General features: G+C 38.0%; 1 protein-coding gene and 1 long non-coding RNA gene across 6 annotated transcripts in view; one reads left to right on the top strand and one right to left on the bottom strand.

The window, feature by feature from the left end:
• Positions 1–19,807, bottom strand: part of LOC129148554 (uncharacterized) — a 277,290-nt gene that overhangs the window by 204,664 nt on the left and 52,819 nt on the right. Inside the window, exon 4 of one of the 5 annotated variants that reach the window (XR_008555512.1) lies at positions 16,371–16,445. The exons of the other annotated variants lie outside the window; for them this stretch is intronic. This is a non-coding gene — a long non-coding RNA (uncharacterized LOC129148554). Of the gene's footprint in view, positions 1–16,370; positions 16,446–19,807 lie in introns of those variants that run through there. 5 annotated transcript variants of the gene reach the window in all.
• Positions 11,393–19,807, top strand: part of GPR149 (G protein-coupled receptor 149) — a 50,452-nt gene continuing 42,037 nt past the window's right edge. The window contains exons 1-3 of the mRNA XM_008142212.3: positions 11,393–12,406; positions 13,344–13,536; positions 15,970–16,424. Coding sequence (XP_008140434.2) covers positions 11,393–12,406; positions 13,344–13,536; positions 15,970–16,424 — 1,662 coding nt within the window. The remainder of the gene's footprint in view (positions 12,407–13,343; positions 13,537–15,969; positions 16,425–19,807) is intronic.

Raw genomic sequence — 19,807 nt, 5'->3', positions numbered from 1 at the left:
ATCCTCCTGCTTAGAATGTTTTAAAGACCTCTCTCAGCCTCAATTTCAAACCATGCTCAGGACACTCAAATTCTTTTCAGAGAAGTTGAGAATCTGACCTAATGTGACAGGATGCCATGGCGCTATCTTCATCTTTTCACCATTTTTGTTTTTGTTTGTTTACAAGGAGAGCTCACTTCAACTCAATAAAACAAATATTTATTGAGTCCACTCTACGGATGACTCAATACAATCTGAAGTTTCCTACCAGGTGGTTCTGAGAAAATTATCACACAGGTTTTCCTTTGCTCTTTTACAATCATTATATATAGTAGCGGTCACCAACCAGTGGTCCGCAAACTACTGGTGGTCCGTGAGGTCTGAAAGGTTGGCAACTGCTGATATGTAGAACTGTTTATCCATTACCAATATATGTTCAAATCCTGTTTATGCTTAATATTAATTAGTTCTTTAAAAATTGATACTATTCATTGGATTTATTTAAGAAAACCTGACTATATTGATATTAGTATTATATTATAAATATACTAGAGGCCCAGTGCATGAAATTCGTGCACAGATAGGATCCCTAGCAGCTGCTGGCTGCCTGCCAGGGCCTCCCTTCCCTGGATGCTGGCTGCCTGCTGGGGCCTTCTTTCTTTCCACACCGCCTCCTGGTGATCAGCACACATCATAGTGAGTGATTGAACTCCCAGTCAGTAGAACTCCTGAGGGGACACTTTGCCTATTAGGCTTTTATATACCATATTTTCTGGAGTATAAGACGACTGGGTGTATAGAAGATTTTCCTGGGTTAAAAAGTCGTCTCATATGCCGGAAAATATGGTATATAGATATAAAATACAAATGCTTGCTTTTTAATAGGCTGTCCTAATATAACCAAGTCCCATAAAAAATATTTCAGGCTTCATTCTAATAATCCTCTAAGAAGATTCCAAGAGTCTAAGAATATTCAAGATAATACAATTGTAGTATAAAGAGAAATTTGGAGAAGTCCTGAAAGTATTTCAAAGAATTTTTACTATAGAATAGAAATATAACATAGGCTCTTTGCTTTAACTTGAAGCGAATAAATTCTTGAGTTCCAAATATTCAACTTAGGCTTCATTATCATTATTAACTTCAGATTGTATTTTAAAATAGTTACTAGGGGAGATTTCCAACCAAAAGCAATGGTAAAAAAAAAAAACAAAAAACAAAAACACAGTGGTGAAAAGATATTTCTATTCAATTCTCCTCTACAAAACAGAATGAAAAACCACCCTCCTCCAAAAAAGAAATAAAAAAAGGGAATAAGACTCCATATTTAATGAAGCTGCCAAATACAGTGAGTTTTGTGCTGAAGACAGTAGAATGACAAGAGCAAACTCATGTCTCTCTTGTTAAATTAATTAAACAAGGAGGCCATTAGAAAGAGTTGGCCTACAAAAGCAAACCAGTATCTAAGCCAGTAAATGCCTCCAGGTTAGGAAATAGATATTTAAGGACAACTAATCACAAACAGACAACAAGGATTTAAGCTACAGTCAATCTATAATTTTCTTTCTCGGCTCTTGTCGGTGAAGCACTCCTAACCACTTCTTGGTTGGGTCTGTCAATTTGAACCACTTTGGAAAATTCCATCTGGTTCCACCACATACAGACTAACACTTCTGTTCTCATTCACATCAGAACCTAGAGGTTTTAGCTAAAACAGAGTATAGATTTAAAAAAAATAACTATATTACATTATATATATATATGTGTGTGTGTGTGTGTGTGTGTGTCCTCAAGCATTCACATTACTAAACAAGAACCAAAATAAATAATTAATTATGCAATTCAAGAAGTTAAAAAAGAAAAACAAATTGATTTAATTTAATGACTTAAAAAGAAGAAAAGCAGTGCATTGATAAATAAATCCAAAAGCTAGTGTTTCCCACTCCCATCTAATCAAGAAATAAAAATGCTAAAACACAAATATTCAAAATGAAACCTAGGAGAGAAATAGTCAAGATATGGAAAAAAATGTATGAATTATTAGAGAATGATTTGCTCAGCTCTATGCAAATATGTTTTAAAATCCAAATAAAATAGGCAATTTCACTTCTTTTTCCTTTTATTTCTATAACCCATTCCACCTTCCCTTATCCCTTAGGGATCCAATCTATGTGTTTAATGTTTATAATTCTTGTTTGTAGTATATGTCTTTACAAAATGTGAGTCGATGTTGCATTTATTTGTTGCATCAATTTATTTCTAACATATGTATATAGTATTGCATCATACATCTCCGTTTGGTTTCTTGTGGGGTTTTTTTTTTTTAAGCACCAAAGTTTCTAAGATCCATCCATATTGCTCTGTGTACAACTAACCAGTACTTTCCATTGCTATATGTGTGTATCCACCACACTTTATCCTCTCTTCCAGTTATGACCACCCAGATTACCTCCAACTCACCACCCACATAGCTAAGACTATAATAAATACAGTGTTACATATCCATTTTTAAAGTTCTTATTTCCTTCATATACAACAGGCACTTAAAAATATCCTATATAATAAAAGGCTAATGTGCAAACCGACAGAACGATGGAACAACCGGTTGTTACGATGTGCACTGACCACCAGGGGGTAGACGTTCAATGCAGGAGCTGCCCCTGGTGGTCAGTGCGCTCCCACAGGGGGAGAGCCGCTCAGCTAGAAGCCAGGCTCACAGCTGGTGAGCACAGCAGAGGTGGCGAGAGCCTCTCCCAACTTTTGCGGCAGCGCTAAGTATGTCCAACTGCCGGCTTAAGCCATCAGTTGAACATCCCCTGAGGGCTCCTGGACTATGAGAGGGTGCAGCCCGGGCTGAGGGACCCTCCCCCTGAGTGCACCAATTTCATGCACCAGGCCCCTAGTATAATATATTTAGGTTTATGTTACTATACAACTTTTTGGTAACTACATAGTCAGGTTTGTCAAACTCTAAAGCAAGATTGACCCAACAATTCTAATGTTGAGAATTTATCTTACAAAAAGATACCTTGATATATGTATAAGGATGTTCACTCATATTCTTCTTTAGAAAAAATCTATAGGGTAAAAATCTTACAAGCTCTTCAATAAGGAACTAATTAAATTATCATTCATCCATACAGTCAAATATACAACAGCTATATAATAGGAATGAAGTGCTGATATGATCTCCAAGATGAGTTGATCCATAAAAAAATAAGATATAAGTATATTACATATGTAAATAGATTCCATTTGTGTATACATATGAAACTGTGATTAGTCATTACTTCTACACAGTGAGAGCACAGTTCTCATTAGTAGTTTTGTTTGTTTTCCATTCCTTTACCATTATATTTAACCCATTTATAAGTCTGACTTAATGGCTTTTATGTCAAATTTTCTCTGGGATAAATCAATTTTAAAATATGGAATTTGTATCTATCAATTTGTCTTTTACCCCCTACCTTGCTAGGCTAGCCATATACCCTCTAACCCCAATGCCTACCACCACCAATAACAGAATATATCAGCCCAGTTACCACAGGTCTACTATCTCTCTCTTTCCACTCCCATCTGTCCCCTCTTTTCATTGCACTTTTTTTACAATTTGAGCATTAACTAGGAAATGGCGTAATATATGCAGTGACTTCTGGGGTTCTGATATGCACTGGACATGGAAGGAAAGGAAGGAGATAAATGCCTCACCACAACAGCTTCCTCTTTACTGTCATCTACAAGCGAACCCAGAACTGGTGATGGTGTAGTATTTCCCTTTGAAAGAAATTGCCAGTTATGGAGTTAAGTATACCATAAACTCATCATTAATTATTCTAAGCTCTTCACATGCTTTTCATCTGAGCTTTTAAAGTTCTTCAGGATAGGTATTATTATCCTGTCTATAAAGATAGAAATACTGTGCCATACACAAGATGAAGTGTCTTGTTGAAGGATTCATAGCAAGCCCAGTGAGAGCTAGAAATCACATTCATGTCGTCAGATTTCGTCTTCTCCACCACAGTGACCAGAGAATCAATATCACTTTTCACCTTTACAGGACTATTACTTCTAATCCCTTACTGTGTCTCTCTTTTATTCAAGATTTTAAAAGCCTATAAATAACCTTTTCATTTTAAATACATCCCAAAACCCTGGGGTAGTTCTCTATACAAAGCCCAGAGACAACTCTGCCCTTGTGAGCAGACAATAAATGAGGAAAAGGAAGAAGTTGATTTAATTTCCATCTCAGTCACTGAATTACAGTATCATCTTGAACAATTGATTTTGTCTGCATGCACTAACTTCTCAGCTGTTAGATTTTGGATAAAATTTCACTTCCCTTAGGGAAGTAAGAGCTACTGAGATAATTTCTTTAAAATCCTTGGAGCTCAATAATACTAAATGAAAAGAAAAAACAGGTGGCCATCTACATCATTCTATTATTCTATTAGAGTTAGGGCCTCAGAAATTTGTTTTGCCTCAGGAAGTTCTCTTCCTCAGCAATCCGTCTGATTTATTGACACACAGGATGTTTGCAATGTCAAGAAATCTAGAGAACAGAGCAGAAAAATAAAGTACACGCAATCGTGCTCCCATAATCCAGGGATCTGTCTCTGGATAACCCATTACCAGCAGTAACTTCAGATGGGTAATTTACTTTCCAAGCCTCGGTTCCTTCATCTGAAAAATGGGACTAAAACTAATACCCTCATCATATGATTGTGGGATTAAATAAGTTAGTACATGTAAATAACTTAGAAAAATGTCCAGTGCATTATAAGAACTAAATAAATGTTAGCCATTTTTAGCATTGTTGTTATTGATATTATTAATTGTAATTTATATAATATATAATATTACATAAGATGTAGATATGTCTAAATCTCACACATGACTCAAACATTCTACCAATGGGAGATTACTTTGAATTGAAATGCTCCTATTTTAGTTATATCAAGGATCAACAATTTTTTGTAAAAAGCCAGATAATAAATATTTTTGGCTTTGTGGGTCACAAAGTCTCTCTCACAACTATTCAGTGTTCAACTCCATTGTTGTAGCTTGAAAGCAACCGTGAAAAGACTTAAACAAATGGTTATGGCTATGTTCCAATAAAACTTTATTTACAAAAAAGAGACTATAGTTTGCCAACCCCTAAAATAAAGCAAGAAATCTTTCAAAGTCACTGTTTTTATTTAGTTAAGTAAACTGGGACCTTAATAAGGAAATTACTCCTCCTGCCAAAAGACATGAGATAAAACATTTTACCCATTATCATGCCCCAGGTATCACCTCAAGGCAAGATGATGATGCGCCTACAGGACAGAGTGCTCAGATTAGAAAGCAAAGCCATAGCACTGGGCACAGACAGAGATGCCACTCCCAGGGCAATGAGTGGCATTCATTTGGCAAAGGACTAGAAAGAGCAGCCATCTTTGAGAACATGGTTAATAAAGTTTGGGTACATAAAGTGAACGTTAACCATTTATAGATGTGGAGACAGAAATTTCTGAAAATACTAAAAATGCTGTACTTAAAAGGAAGCAATACCCCAGTACACACTGACATTAGACAGGAATGAGGGGGAAAACACATTATAATCAAGTATCAGCATAACATGGGACATGCCAAATGAAAAGAAATCATGGCCAGGCCAGAACGAAGAATTAGTCTCATTGTTACTGAAAAGTTTTCACCAGCTCCCTAGTGAAAAAAAAGAAAAATTAAATATTAAGATCAGAACTCCTGTGTACACCACTTGCAGTGATAATACTTGGCTCAAGATATTATTGTAGCCTTTCCGGCAGTGATGACCTCCCCACGACAATATGCCTCTCACTAAGGATCTTCTCCATCCCTCTCCAGAAGAGAAGAGGAAACCCAAGAACTGCCTGGTGCAGAGCCCCGATTCCTACTTCATGGATGTAAAATGCCCAGGATGCTGTAAAATCACCACCGTGTTTAGCTATGCATGAACAGCAGTTTTGTGTGTTGGTTGCTCCCCTGTAAACACATTTTGGATTTTTAAAAAAAGATATTATTCTACCCTTGCGATAATGGAGATATTGAAATAATTTCTTTGAAATCTTGTAGCTCAAGTGGACCCTGTGAAAATAAGGTATAGAGGTCCCCTTGCATTATCTCATTACTAATTTAAGGCTTGGTCAATTTGTTGTGCATCAAGACATTTTCATCCTAAGCATTAAATATGTATTGTATTGAATCCCTTAGGATAAAAGGTGGTGTGTTTTTTTTTTCCAGAGAGGAATTTAAGGAAGAAGATAGTATGAAAAATGACTAAACCCCACCTTTACAAGGACAAAAACTATAATGTTCTTTACCACTAATACATATTGTCTGACCTTTAGACACTCAAAGGGATGTTGAATGAATGAATGAAAGTTCATAGTATATAATCATATTTAAAATAGCTATATATTGTTGCTTTTTTTATTCTGTAGGATAGGTTCAGTCATTCTTAATCTATTCAACAGCTTCACACAGCTCTATAAAAACTCTCCTCCAGATATTATCTTAATGGCTAGGTGAATCTTGCATAACTACCAGATGAGTAAAATTGATTACACAGTGACCATTAATAACAAACCTTATTTCTCTCTATAGCTGTTCTACATTAACATATGAACATACATAGGTATATATAGATGTACATACATACATAAATACCTCCAAATTTTTGTCTCATCCAGGGAACAGGTTAAAAAAAATCATAGAATTTCCCATTTGAGAGACCTTTGGATTAACAATGTATTTAGCAGATTTCAAAATTAGATTCATGAAGTTAGTCTCTTTGACTTGGAGCCAAATTAAATTGTGTCCTTATTCATAGTAATCAGACAGAATTAAACATTGTAGGTTTCTGATGAGACATTGAAAAAGAAGAAAATAAATCACAGCAATTGGGTTCTCCTATGATGCCAAATTGATAGTCATTTTTTTGAAAACCATCAGCTAAAGCAGAGTATGCATGTATTTTATATAATATAGATATTAGATATGAACAATCATATATATTATAAATTTATACATCTATTATACATGTTTATAAAATCTAGATTTTACTCCTATGTTGTAAATGTATCTGAATATACTGCATACATTGGATAAGTTATGAGATCTTTCATTTCAGCTCTGATGATTACATTAGCAAATGTCTTAAACTGGGCCAGTCTTCTAAAATGTTTTGGCTATAAATACTGTATTTCTAGAAAGAGAAATATTATCATCTTCATGATTAACTTACCTATGATACCTTTTTATTTTCATAAAATAAGACTAAATGTTTCCATTGGTCCTGTGTTTACTACGGATGTTATTCTGCCATATTCAACTAGACTTTTTTTATGCCATTTCCTATTCTGAGGATTTTCAGATATAATGTAGACTTTTAGAGAAATGAATAGCCTGCAGTGCTTTGCAAAGGTATAATTACATCAAGGACTTCATAAACTAAAAGCCTAATGAAATTATTGCCATGTAATTCTCTCTATGGGTTGCTTTATAGTCTGTAATGCTATATTTGGTATATGTTTTAAAATAATCAAAGCAGCCTGGCCATTGTGGCTCAGTTGGTTGAGCATTTACCCATGCACCAAGAGGTCACTAGTTTGATTCTGGGTCAGGGCACATGCCCTGATTTCAGGCTTGATCCCCAGTAGGGGGCATACAGGAGGCAGCCAATGATGTTTCTCTCACTGATGTTTTTATCTCTCTTCCTTCCTCTCTTTCTAAAAATCATTAAAAAAATTTTTTAAAATAAAATAATCAAAGCAGCAGTAGGACAACAATAAACAAGTCTTCACCTAAGCTGTTCTAGCATAATCATAATTTATATTTAAATAGATATAACTTTATTACAAGTGAGACAGAGGAATGAGTCTCACAAGAACAGAGGAAAAAAATTTTAAGGCACAAGGGGCTTCTTAGACATCTTCCTAGTTTTCTAAAAGTTATGTGTAAGGCATTTAGAATGATTATTTTATTATTAGCTCATGAGGCTACTGTAAAGAAAATGAGATTATGGTTAAGGGAAGAGCTTACAACTTTCAAGAAACATATATATAACATATATATATATAACATAAAGCTTGGTCAACAGTTATTTATAAATTAAAATTTTGAAAAATGAGATATTCCAAACATGCTTTTTGAAAAAGGAAAGCAAAAACAAAACGTTATCATTATTAACATCCACTGGAAATGTTCCCAAGCATGAGGTGCCAAGAGGGGTAATTAGAAAGTCTGGGTCTGTTGTAATTAAGAATGCAGATCCAGACTATGATTTTTAAATCTGGCTCTACCACTTTTGACCTGTGTGGGGTCAACAGTATACCTAACTATAATAGGATGTGCTAGATTAGCACCCAGTAACAACCAAACCTCAAACTCAGCCATTTACACAACAACTTTTACTTCTCACTCATACAAAGCTACTATAGGTTCCCACAGACCTCCAGGGCAACCCTGATCCTTCAGTTGGCCCAACATTTCAGGCTGCTTGAATCTTATGCCATCTTCATATTAATAAGGGCCTCCATGCCATGTAGGGAAAGAGAAAGCATGGAGAATCCAAGCATCATCTCTTACAAGCTTCTACCTTTTATTTGATGACAATACTGATTTTTTTAAAAATATATTTTTACTGATTTCAGAGAGGAAGGGAGAGGGAGAGAGAGAAAGAAACATCAATGATGAGAGAGAATCATTGATTGGGTGTCTCCTGCATGCCCCTCACTTGGGATCAAGCCCATAACCCAACCAGGGCATATGCCCTGACATATGCTCTGACCTGGAATCAAACTGTGACCTCCTGGTTCATAGGTCAACACTCAACCACTGAGCAACAACAGCTGGGTGACAATACTGATTATTGTGCAACAGGCAGAAAAGAAAATTAAGATGAAGTTAATCCAAACTATTTAAATATTATATTGTACCTTTAGAAATTCAAAGGGCCTAAAATAATCCATTCAAGTCCTCTTGTTTTACAGATGTGAAAGCAAACACTCAGAGGAAGTATAAAAACTTTTGTCCAAGGTTACACAACCAACAACTGCAAGGTCTGGAGTAAAATTCAGATATTTCTCCTAGCTCCCCCACTGGCTGCAATTCCACCAACTTTTGGATGTGTGCTAACACTCTTGCTCCTTTTATTATAGCCTAGAGACCAGGGTGACATTCTGGTAAGGTGTCTCTCTTCCAAATTTATATGTAATAGAAAACCCAGATATGATGGTAATGATAAAGGGGATGTTCCTAGACATCAAACGGTAATGCAACAACTATTATTAATGTCTATTCATTTTTAACAGTGTGATACTGATTGTCTAACCCAACTGAAAATCCAGAGTTAAATACCATATTAAATAATAATATTTTTGCATATGGCAGGAAAGAATAAGATCTGAGAGAAGAGAGAAAATAGCATGCCACAGAACACTGAACATAGTAAAAAAAAATAAGGTCTGTTTATCATTTTGTGCTTTCTGAAGCAACATTATTTTAAGATGAATTTACCCCAGATCTTTACTCACACCACACTGCCAAGGTCTATGTTATCAGTAGGGAGAGCTAGAGTGCTGAGCTAGCTGTCACAATGATTGTGTTTCCATTTGCAGAGCAAAGGGGAAATCAAACACCATGTCAAGAATAGCAAAGCGCCTACTGTATTTATTGAAGCGTATGGCTGGCAATGACTAATACAATCACTTCCCACTTGATCAGATTCAGGTTCAAAATGTAGCTTCAATTATCTCTAAAATGGACAGCATGCTCAGAGCTCTATTAGCACTCCCATTAATTTAGGTCATAATCATGTCAACTTTCTTCTTTCCCTTACCCCACTTCCATTCAGACCCCTCTGGTCATGAGGCTGAGCTGAGAAGGAATGCTTTCAGGTAGCCACCCCGAAGCATCCTGGGAAATGGCATATCAGAACTACTGCTGTCAGCTACTTCTTTGCTAAACAACTCCTCTTGCAAAACTGACCATTGTTTAAATGAGTTCAGAGATGCAATGATTCTATGCAACAGTCCTGGCAACACTCTGGCTAAATGTGTTTTTGTGGGGTAACCCCCCTTTTAGGCCCTATACAATGTAACCTGACTTTAACAACAAGAAATATTATTTATTCAAATGGTAGCTCGCTTAACTTGATGACATGGTCAGAAAATAGTTATATTCCTAAAGCTAGTATGGCTCTATCAAAGAGTCTGCAAAATCTTGTTTAGTGTAATGAGGACTGTAATGACATTTTTATTATTATTAAGTACAATATATACTGGGTGGGGCAAAAGTAGGTTTATAGTTGTTTGTATGGGAAACAATACAATAACTAATAAATAATAATACAAAAATAAATTGTTTTTCCTACTCACAAGTGTAAACCTACTTTTGCCCCACCCTGTATTAAAAAAACAACAACAAATAACAACAACAAAAAAAAAATCAAAGCTGGTACATCCTATTCTTTTAAACATGGCATTGATAATATTCTTCCTCCAATAGATTATGAATCAGAGAGGTCTGGATAAGAATAAAAGTAGCCCCTTCACGGTGTAGCTTGGACTTCTCTAAGATGGTATTTGTCATTCACATCAAACCTGAGCGAGTATTCGGTTTTCTATGTTAAAAGCAAAGGGGAAGGCTTAGCAAGGACACTGCTTCTTGTTTCAAATGAGGCAAGCTGAGAAGATGGATATCGTTTGGCTCATACACTGAACTCCCCTCCCTTTTGTTCCTGCTTCTCTCCTGCTTGGAGTTGGCTCCTCCCTCCTTCCTGCAGCTCCGAGGATCACTGGCTGATTGAGGAACACAGCGGTTCAGAAGGGGATCTGTGCTCTGTGTCTCTCTCATCCTCTCTCTCTTTCTCTCCCACTTTGTCTCTCTCTGCCTCTCTCCCTGAATCGGCAAAGCTGAAACCTACCTGATACTCTCTCTGCCTTTGAATCCAGCTCTGGAAACAAATGCATCTTTTTACTGCTCTTAAAAAGTGAAAAGAGTTTGATTCTCTCCAGCTACAAACTGCTTTGCTCCATAAGAAGGACCCAAAAGGACCCAGACAGCATTTTTTTTTTTCCCACTCTGCCTGAGGAGCTTTTGCTTTCATGCCTGAAACTTGATGGTTTCAGGGAGGAGGTTTTGTTTGGTTTGTTTTTAATTGCAATGTTGAAAAGTTTCTTATTGATGCTTTAAACGGAATCCAATTTTTAATATGGGTTGAGTCAGATCTAAAGGAGAAATGCCTGACCATTTTCTGCTCGACTGACGGGGGAACATATAGAGGGAAACTTGGTAGGAGAAAATGAGATCTGATTTGCAACTAACAGCCATGCTTTATTTTGAGAATGTGTACAGGCTCATGGGAAGGGAAATTAAATATTGACCGAGGACAATGTCTGTATTTCTCAGTAACTTAACAAATGACTCTAGTCTATGGAAAGAAAATCATAATTCCACCGATCTTTCAAATCCACCAGGAACTCTGAACGTCTACCTTTTTTGCCTGACATGCTTAATGACTCTCGCAGCCCTGGCAGGCAGCATCTATTCACTAGTTTCCCTGCTGAAAACGCAGAACAGAACTGTTGTGTCCATGCTCGTGGCGTCCTGGTCTGGGGATGATCTCCTGAGCGTCCTGTCGGTGACCATCTTCATGTTTTTGCAGTGGCCAAACGAGGTCTTTGACTACTTCCAGTCTCTGTGCACCACCTCTGCCTTACTCTATTTGTGCCAGGGCCTCTCGAGCAACTTGAAGGCGACTCTCCTAGTCTCCTACAACTTTTACACGATGCACAGGACTGTAGGGAGCCAGGCAGCCTCCAGAAGATCCAGCCAGGTGCTCGGCGTGGCCCTGACCGTGTGGGCAGCCAGCCTGCTGCTCTCCGCGCTCCCACTGTGCGGCTGGGGCGCCTTCGTGCGCACGCCCTGGGGCTGCCTGGCGGACTGCTCCAGCTCCTACGTGCTGCTGCTCTTCGCCGTGTACACTTCAGCCTTCGGACTGCTCGCCGGCCTCTCGGTCCCGCTCATTCACCAGCTGCTGTGCTCGGAGGAGCCGCTGAGACTCTATGCCAACTACCAGGAGATTTCCCGCGGCACGTCCACCCCCGGGACCCCTCCCACTGGGGAGAGAGTGCTTTCCCTGTGCCCAGATGATGCTCTGGGCTCTGCCTTGCGTCGCTTTGCGGGATGCTCCCCGAGCTCAGACGCCGTGTTGGGGCCGGGGCCGCCCGGGAGGGTGGAGCAGGAGCGCGGGCCGGGGCGCAGCGCCGCCGCTGGGGCTGGAGCCTGCAGGCGTGAGGACCCGGGGACTCTCTATGGCAGCAGGAGCTTCACCGCGAGCACAGCACAGAAGCGCTTCTCTTTGATCCTAGCGCTGACCAAAGTCATCCTTTGGCTTCCCATGATGGTAAAAGTGCAGTTGCTCGCAGTGCGCGGGGGTGTGTGCCGGACAGCGTGAGTGCGTGTTGGGACCGGGCGCCCCTGGTTTGGGGAATCACCAAGAGTCCGCTTCCAAACGTATCTCTGGCGGTTTTAGAGATGCACTTGTAGGAAGGCAGTTGAAGGGCAGCGCCGATCCGCAGAGAAGCCTTTGATACCAAATGCTTCTTTCAAAATTAAAATTGGGGAGGGGGCAAGGAGAGCTTTGGGGCATTGGATACTTAGTTTTCCTAGATCTGTCGTGGCCAAGGGTGTTCACTTCTCTCATAGCAATCCCTGGGAGTATTCGGAAAAGGAGGTAGTTATAAAAAAGAGATTTGTTGTTGTTTCTCCCCAATCTTCTGTTGTTATTCCATTCTCTCCACTCCATTCCTGCCTGGTTAGGAGGAAACGCCCATCCCAACAGGAGAGGCTCAATCAGAAGTAGAGAGAGAAGAGAAGGGACAAAACAGGCTTTTGTTCAAGCCTCCCTGAGGGATCCCAGTTGAGGAGTATCAGGGCAGCACCCTGCTGTGACCGTTGGCCTGCACCGAGGTGACATTGCAGGGATGTGACAAAGGGCCATCCGGAGGACCAGGTTCAGTTTTCACAGACACTTGCCTGTTTTCCCAGTAGCACCCCCAGTTCCCCATTGTGGACTGTGCTTCCTTGGTGGAGACTTGAGCTGGCAGCAGGCAAGATCAGACACTCAGGAGTGCAAACCCCCAAAGTCCTGTTCTGTCTGGAGCATCTGAGATCCCAGGAGACCACCACTAAAGCTAAGGGTGCCAGGCCAGATGCAGAACCTCCGGCTCTCGGGCAGGGAAGGGGCCAGGAAAAGGAGTCTGGGACAGCACGCTTGCGGGAAAGGTCTGGGGGAGTAAAAATGTGATGCTGGGATATGTCTGAAGCTCTCTCCTTTGCAGATCCACATGGTGGTCCAGCACGTGGTGGGTTTTCAGAGCCTTCCCTTCGAGTCACTCAGCTTTCTACTAACCCTGCTGGCCACCACCGTAACCCCCGTGTTTGTCTTGTCCAAACGCTGGACCCACTTGCCCTGTGGCTGCATCATCAACTGCAAGCGGGATACCTATGCAGTGGCATCTGATGGGGGAAAAAGTAAGTCCTCCACAGTGTGGCGGCTGGGAGCAATAGCATACAGTCAAATACAGAAAAGTGGTCTATTGAGAATGTTGCCCACCCGTGTAGCGGACAAAGAGTCCAAGGACAAGTGTAAATGGAAAATAGAGGAAAGAAATTATAATGTGAAACAATTCTTGGCACAGTGCTGAAAGGAAGTTTTAAATGAGTGGGTTTAGAACAACTCAGTGAAGTGCTTATACATTGAATAATGATTTCAGGTAAATTCAACAAGGGCTCTTGTCCACCATAGTTCTTAGCCCAGAGTAGGAAATAAATTCATCTCCCAAGTCTACATTAGGAAGCCTGCATCTGAAAAGAGATGAACTCTCTAAAGAGTTAAAAATTCATTATATTATAGCCCATTATTATTTAATGGAACAGTAAAGAAGAGCATTTTCATTATTTGCTGCTTGCATTCTTCCAGGGTTTAGGAGAGTTTTCAGAGTAACAATAAATGCCTAAAAACAGTTCCAAATCAAAATTTAAGTGTATGCCTCTGCTTTTAGAAAAACACAAAACAAAACCCCCACCAAACACCTGAGTTTGTGTGTTTTTTTAAAAAAGGACAAAGCATATAAAAAAATTAACAAGTCGATAAATTCAAACAGTCTATCAAATGTTAACCTTTTGCCACTAAAGTAATGAACCAGCCTCTTATAGTATTTAAAATTGTGAAAAACACAAGAAGAGTCTAGTGCCAGTGAAAACGAAAAGTCTTAGTTAAGTGGTTCAGGACAGTCATTTTAAGAAGTAAAGAGCACCTGTATCAGAGCTGAAAAGTAAAGCAATGCAATGGCCATCACTGCAAATGGGCTAGGGAGTGTTCTATCCTGTACGGTCGAGATAGAAGAGCGTAAGGCAAACTAGCAGAATCAACAGTAACATTAATATCTCACGTTTGAAATAAAAACCAGGCCTTTCAAGATCAAAATAATAGTTTTCCCTATCATTGCTCTTATTTTTATTTATTTTAAAATTCAGGGAAGGCCCTGAAATATGTAGGCATACAGAAAGAGGCATGGATTCTAAAATAAAATGTGATTCTAGTTTAAAATACTTATAGTTCAAATGACTCTATTCATTTTTTATGACCCAAAGGGGCATTCTTTGAATAAGAATGATATACTTTCACTGTCTGAGGATTCCACATAAATATTCCTTTTGCTAGGAAGACACTACAGAAATTTGAAACCCCAAAGATGGCCTATCCTCAAGTATGCAGGGGCTTGATCAATTATAGTACTTTGATTCTTTGGGAATGTGGCTTCGATTTCACATTTAAGCTTTTTCTCTTAACAAACTAAGATCCCCCCTTTAAATCTTTATCAGTGAACTCCAGAAACAAGAAAGGAATTTTTCCCTAACTCATATTTACCACAGGTTCATTATGCAGATGGAAATATAATTCCACATCTCAGCTTCACTGGAAACTGAGACTTGCAACCTGATGATGAACGTCAGTAATAAAAATACTTTACAGAAATAACAATTCTCTCCAGCAGTAACCTATATTACTTATGTCTCAAAACAAAAATGTTAAAAAAAAGGTTTTAACAGTTTTAGGTGGTAGACATATGCATTGGATATGGCTTACAGACTCATTTTGTTTGCATGATATGTGTTCTTTTTAAATTAAGTAGTTAAAATATTTTATATCACAATCAGATTTTAAGCTTTAATTTTTGACAAAATCAGAGTATCTGGTGACATAGTTCTCTGAAGAATTGTTTTTATAAATTGATATAATTACATATGTATAAATTGTAATTAGCAAGTTATGATTAAAACAAAAGACTAGAGCTAATCATGCTTTTCAAAGGTTTGCTTTTCAGAATAAATACATTATATCTCCTTTTCTTAAGTGCAGTATAGACTTCAAAAGATCCTGACTATATTCTGATAGTCTTTAAGTTTCTTGTTAGTTATTAGTCAAGCCCTGTTAACTCTTTTATATTGTTATAACCTATTACCTACATTAGTTAACTCAGTCAGAATTTACCTTTAATGTTAAGAAAAGTCACTAACAAGTGTTTTTATTGGTTATATTTCATAACTGATGCACTTCCCCTAACTTAAAGACAGCTCATCTGAGACATTATAAGAGTTTTCTAATTAATAGTTACATTTTTGAGACATAAAACTGCTTTAAAGACTACTGGGTTCTTGGAATTGGATATATTTCAAGCCTCTCATTGTGCCAGTGAGAAACATTAGACACGGAGTGAAAAAATGACTTGAATTTGTGAGGCATAATTGCTTTGCATAATTGACAAGAAGTAAATGAGGATAGTTTTTAAATTCATAGTAATGAGGTTGAATGCACTTTCCTAATTTTATTTACTATGTATATTCAACTGTTGTTTATATCTACTTTCCTAACCATGGAATTTTGTTTTTGTTTTTACTTAGCCAAGAGAAGCTGCTTTGAATTCAATCTATCATTTGAACAAAGTTATGGAATTTATAAAATAGCACATGAAGATTACTATGGTGATGATGAAAATTCTACATCCTATCACAATCTCATGAACTATGAATGCAAAACTCCAAAAGACTCTCAGAGAGACACTCCTAATGTCTTCAGTGCCATAAAAGTGGAAATCAGCACTACACCCTCCCTGGACAGCTCTACACAGAAAGGCATTAACAAGTATACGAACACTGATATTATAGAAGCTAAACAGGATTCCCACAATGAAAAGGGCATTGATCCACTGCTCTTTGAAAAAACAGGTGATATTCAATATGAAGAAACCACCTTTTTGGAAGGGCCAGAAAGAAGACTTTCTCATGAGGAGAGTCAGAAACCAGACCTTTCAGACTGGGAATGGTGTAGGAGTAAATCCGAAAGAACTCCTCGTCAGGTACAGTAAAGATTATTCTTCCTGTGAAATTAAAGTGAGAACAAATATGACAGGCATGAAAAAAAATTCTCAGTTGCTTATTCCATTCAATCAAGTCCAAGTGTAATTACACTTGCCTCAATTAATTTCCATAATACTAAACTTTATTTCAAGGTATCTTTGAAAGGACCTTACATTTTCATTCAATATATATATATGGATTAGAAGAGTTAAATAGATTATTTGAGAATTGTAGGGCAAGCAATCTACTTAAATTCAGACTAGATTCTCAGACCTTGTTTCAAATAGTTAACTTGTAGGTTTTATTATTCCTTTACCCAAAAAGTATTCCACAAGACACCAAAAGAAATTTTCTTTTTTAAAAGTAAAGGCAAATATTTATACAACTAGTGGTGAGGAGAATAGTCCTGCTGCAACTATTCTAGACAGCTTACATGTTAATCTTGCTAGAACTAGTCCCTGTAGTACTCCTTAGAAATGAAATAAGGAACTATTCCATAATACACACAAGTGAGTCTTTGCAAGCCCTGCTGAATGTTCTATCCTTTAAGGATGAAAGAAAGGTTTTATAATCCTATATAATAAAGAGGTAATATGTAAATTGACCATCACACCCTCATACAAGATGGCCGCCCCCATGTGGTCACAAGATGGCCAGCAGGGGAGAGCAGTTAGGGGTGACCAGGCCGGCAGGGGAGGGCAATTGGGGGCGACCAGGTCAGCAGAGGATGGCAGTTGGGGGCTGGCAGGGGAGGGCAGTTGGGGGCCATTGGGCCATCAGGGGAGCAGTTAGGCTGGCAGGGGAGTGGTTAGGGAGTGATAAGGCTGGCAGGCAGAATCGGTTAGGGGCAATCAGGCAGGCAGGCAGGTGAGCAGTTGGAAGCCAGCAGTCCTGGATTGTGAGAGGGATGTCCCAGATTGGAGAGGGTTCAGGTTGGGCTGAGGGACACACACACCCCCATGCACAAATTTCATGCACCAGACCTCTAGTCTATAATAATTAAAGCATACTATGCTAATTAGACCGGACATCCTTCCAGATGACCTCCCAGACAAAACTGAGGCTGTGAGGGAAGCCCGGGTACTGGGTGCCCAAGGGAAGCCAGTGCCAGCAGCTGAGGGAAGGAAGACCTACTCTTGCACAAGTTTTGTGCATTAGGCCTGTAGTGTTTTATAAAAGTGAAAGAATTTATACATTAATTTCATCCCCTTCTCTCCTAGATTCCAACCTGCCTAGAATAATGAGAGAAACTTATTTTATTAAAATGGTAATGTTACATTAATATGAGATGGTTCTTTTCTCCAAAGTCTCATATCTAGTAATTAAATTTATTATTGCTTTCCACACTATTTACTAGGAAGAGAAATCTTTTCCTACTTGATTTGATAGAAATTGAAACCCAGTTGCTCCCAGTCTCTGGAATCAAAAGCATAGCTCTACAAATATCTGCTAGAAATAATGCCTTTATTATATGACCATATAACAGCAACTGTGAATATGAGCAGAATTATCTGAGATTTCTTTTATTCTTTTTTATGTTTCTTTTATCCTTATTGATTAATTAAAACTACTAATCTTACTCTGACACCAGCATTTTAAAAGTTGGTTAATAAAATAAATTATATTATTAAAAAGAATTATTCATAGTTTAGTGACTTGGTATCTCACTAAATATTTTCCATAAGTTAAGAAATACAGTGAAAAGTGTATTATTGATAGGACAATGCTCAGTATTTTTAAGAACAATATAGTACCCTGAATTCCTATGAATTCAGCCTCAATTTGCTCCTGAATAATCTAAACCTCCTGGTTTTCTCACACTTAAAAAGTACGTAATACTTTTTACTAGTAAGTGTGTGTGTGTGTGTGTGTGTGTGTGTGTGTGCGCATCCCAATAACTTGCAACTACTTATGTGCCACTGCCCCATCCCATCCTCATGTACACCTCTTATGCATTACAGCTATTTTGAATCTTCCTCATCATTTTTGTTTTTTGTTTTATTGTCTTAGCACAGTGGTCGGCAAACCGAGGCTCGCGAGCCGCCTCTGTTTGCCGCTCTGTTGACTAATGAGTTTGCCGACCACTGGACTAGACTAAATATTACCGTGTAGTTGGAAGCTGTGAGGATTAGGCAGTTGTGGCATATTGTGTGCAAAGAGGTAAAGGGTAGTAATAGCATAAATGAACATAATAAATGAACATACTCTAGCCCAATATATTTAGTTTTGCTTATTTTGAGCTTTCTAAAGATGGTATCATACTGCACCTAGTCTTCTGGGACTTGCTTTTCATCCACTCAACATAATTTTAAATGTCTCTATTTTCTTATGTATTTTCTTACAACATTGGCTATTATCATGTAAAACATAACAATTTAAAAGTCTTATAGTTCAGAGATTATAATCAATTAACTACACTTATAAACATGAAAGCATTAGACACTTTACATATCAATATATAGTCTTAAGAGAATGAAGAAACACAACTTACCAGAAACCTCTGTAAATCAAAAAATAAAATTGTATGGACAGCACAAAACTTTGATCAATCCAGATATCTTTGAACTATAAAAATTTGCATATTGAATGCTAATATTTTAACATTTGTGAAGAGCAAGTAATTAAGGAAACTGATTTAAAATCATGGCTGTAAAAAATTATTAGTGGTAAAATAGATAATAGAATATTTAGGAAAGGTAAACTTTATATTTTCAGAGACTAATTGAAATACTATCATAAATTTTAAAACAATAGTTAGAAATCCTTAGGCCACAGGCTAATGTTATTGGTATGACTTTCCCTTTGCAAAATTGCCTGTGGATTTTAAGGTTAACATTATAAAATATATTTAGGATTGAAAAGCTCATGAGAACTTTTTCTATGACAAAAGCAAGGTGTAAAGTCTTACTTTATTCTTCAGCAGCAAATATTTCCTGGGAATAGATGGTGACTTGGAAAGCACTTGCATTTCATCCTTTTTTTTCCAAGACCTTCTTTGCTCAGAAAGCTATGTTAACTTATATATCTTATAGTGATATATTAAACTGTAGCAGAGGGGCTTGGCCTGCTTGGCTCAGTGGTTGAGCGTCAAGCTATGAACCAGGAGGTCCCTGGTTTGATTCCTGGTCAGGGCATATGCCTGGGTTGTGGGCTCAATTCCCAGTGGGGGGCATGCAAGAGGTAGCTGATCAGTGATTTTCTCTCATCATTGATGTTTCTATCTCTCTCTCCCTCTCCCTTCCTCTCTGAAATCAAATAAAAATCTATTTTAAAAAATAAACTGTAGCAGACACTGCAGCAACTCTTTAAAAATACTATCTCTTTTGATTTTTCTATGGTTGTGCTTTCAATTATGTAGGCTCAATGTATCAGCTCCTCTCTA

Source organism: Eptesicus fuscus, chromosome 3, assembly GCF_027574615.1.
Source record: "Eptesicus fuscus isolate TK198812 chromosome 3, DD_ASM_mEF_20220401, whole genome shotgun sequence".
Taxonomy (NCBI): Eukaryota; Metazoa; Chordata; class Mammalia; order Chiroptera; family Vespertilionidae; genus Eptesicus; species Eptesicus fuscus.
This window is presented reverse-complemented; position numbering and strand designations above follow the sequence as displayed.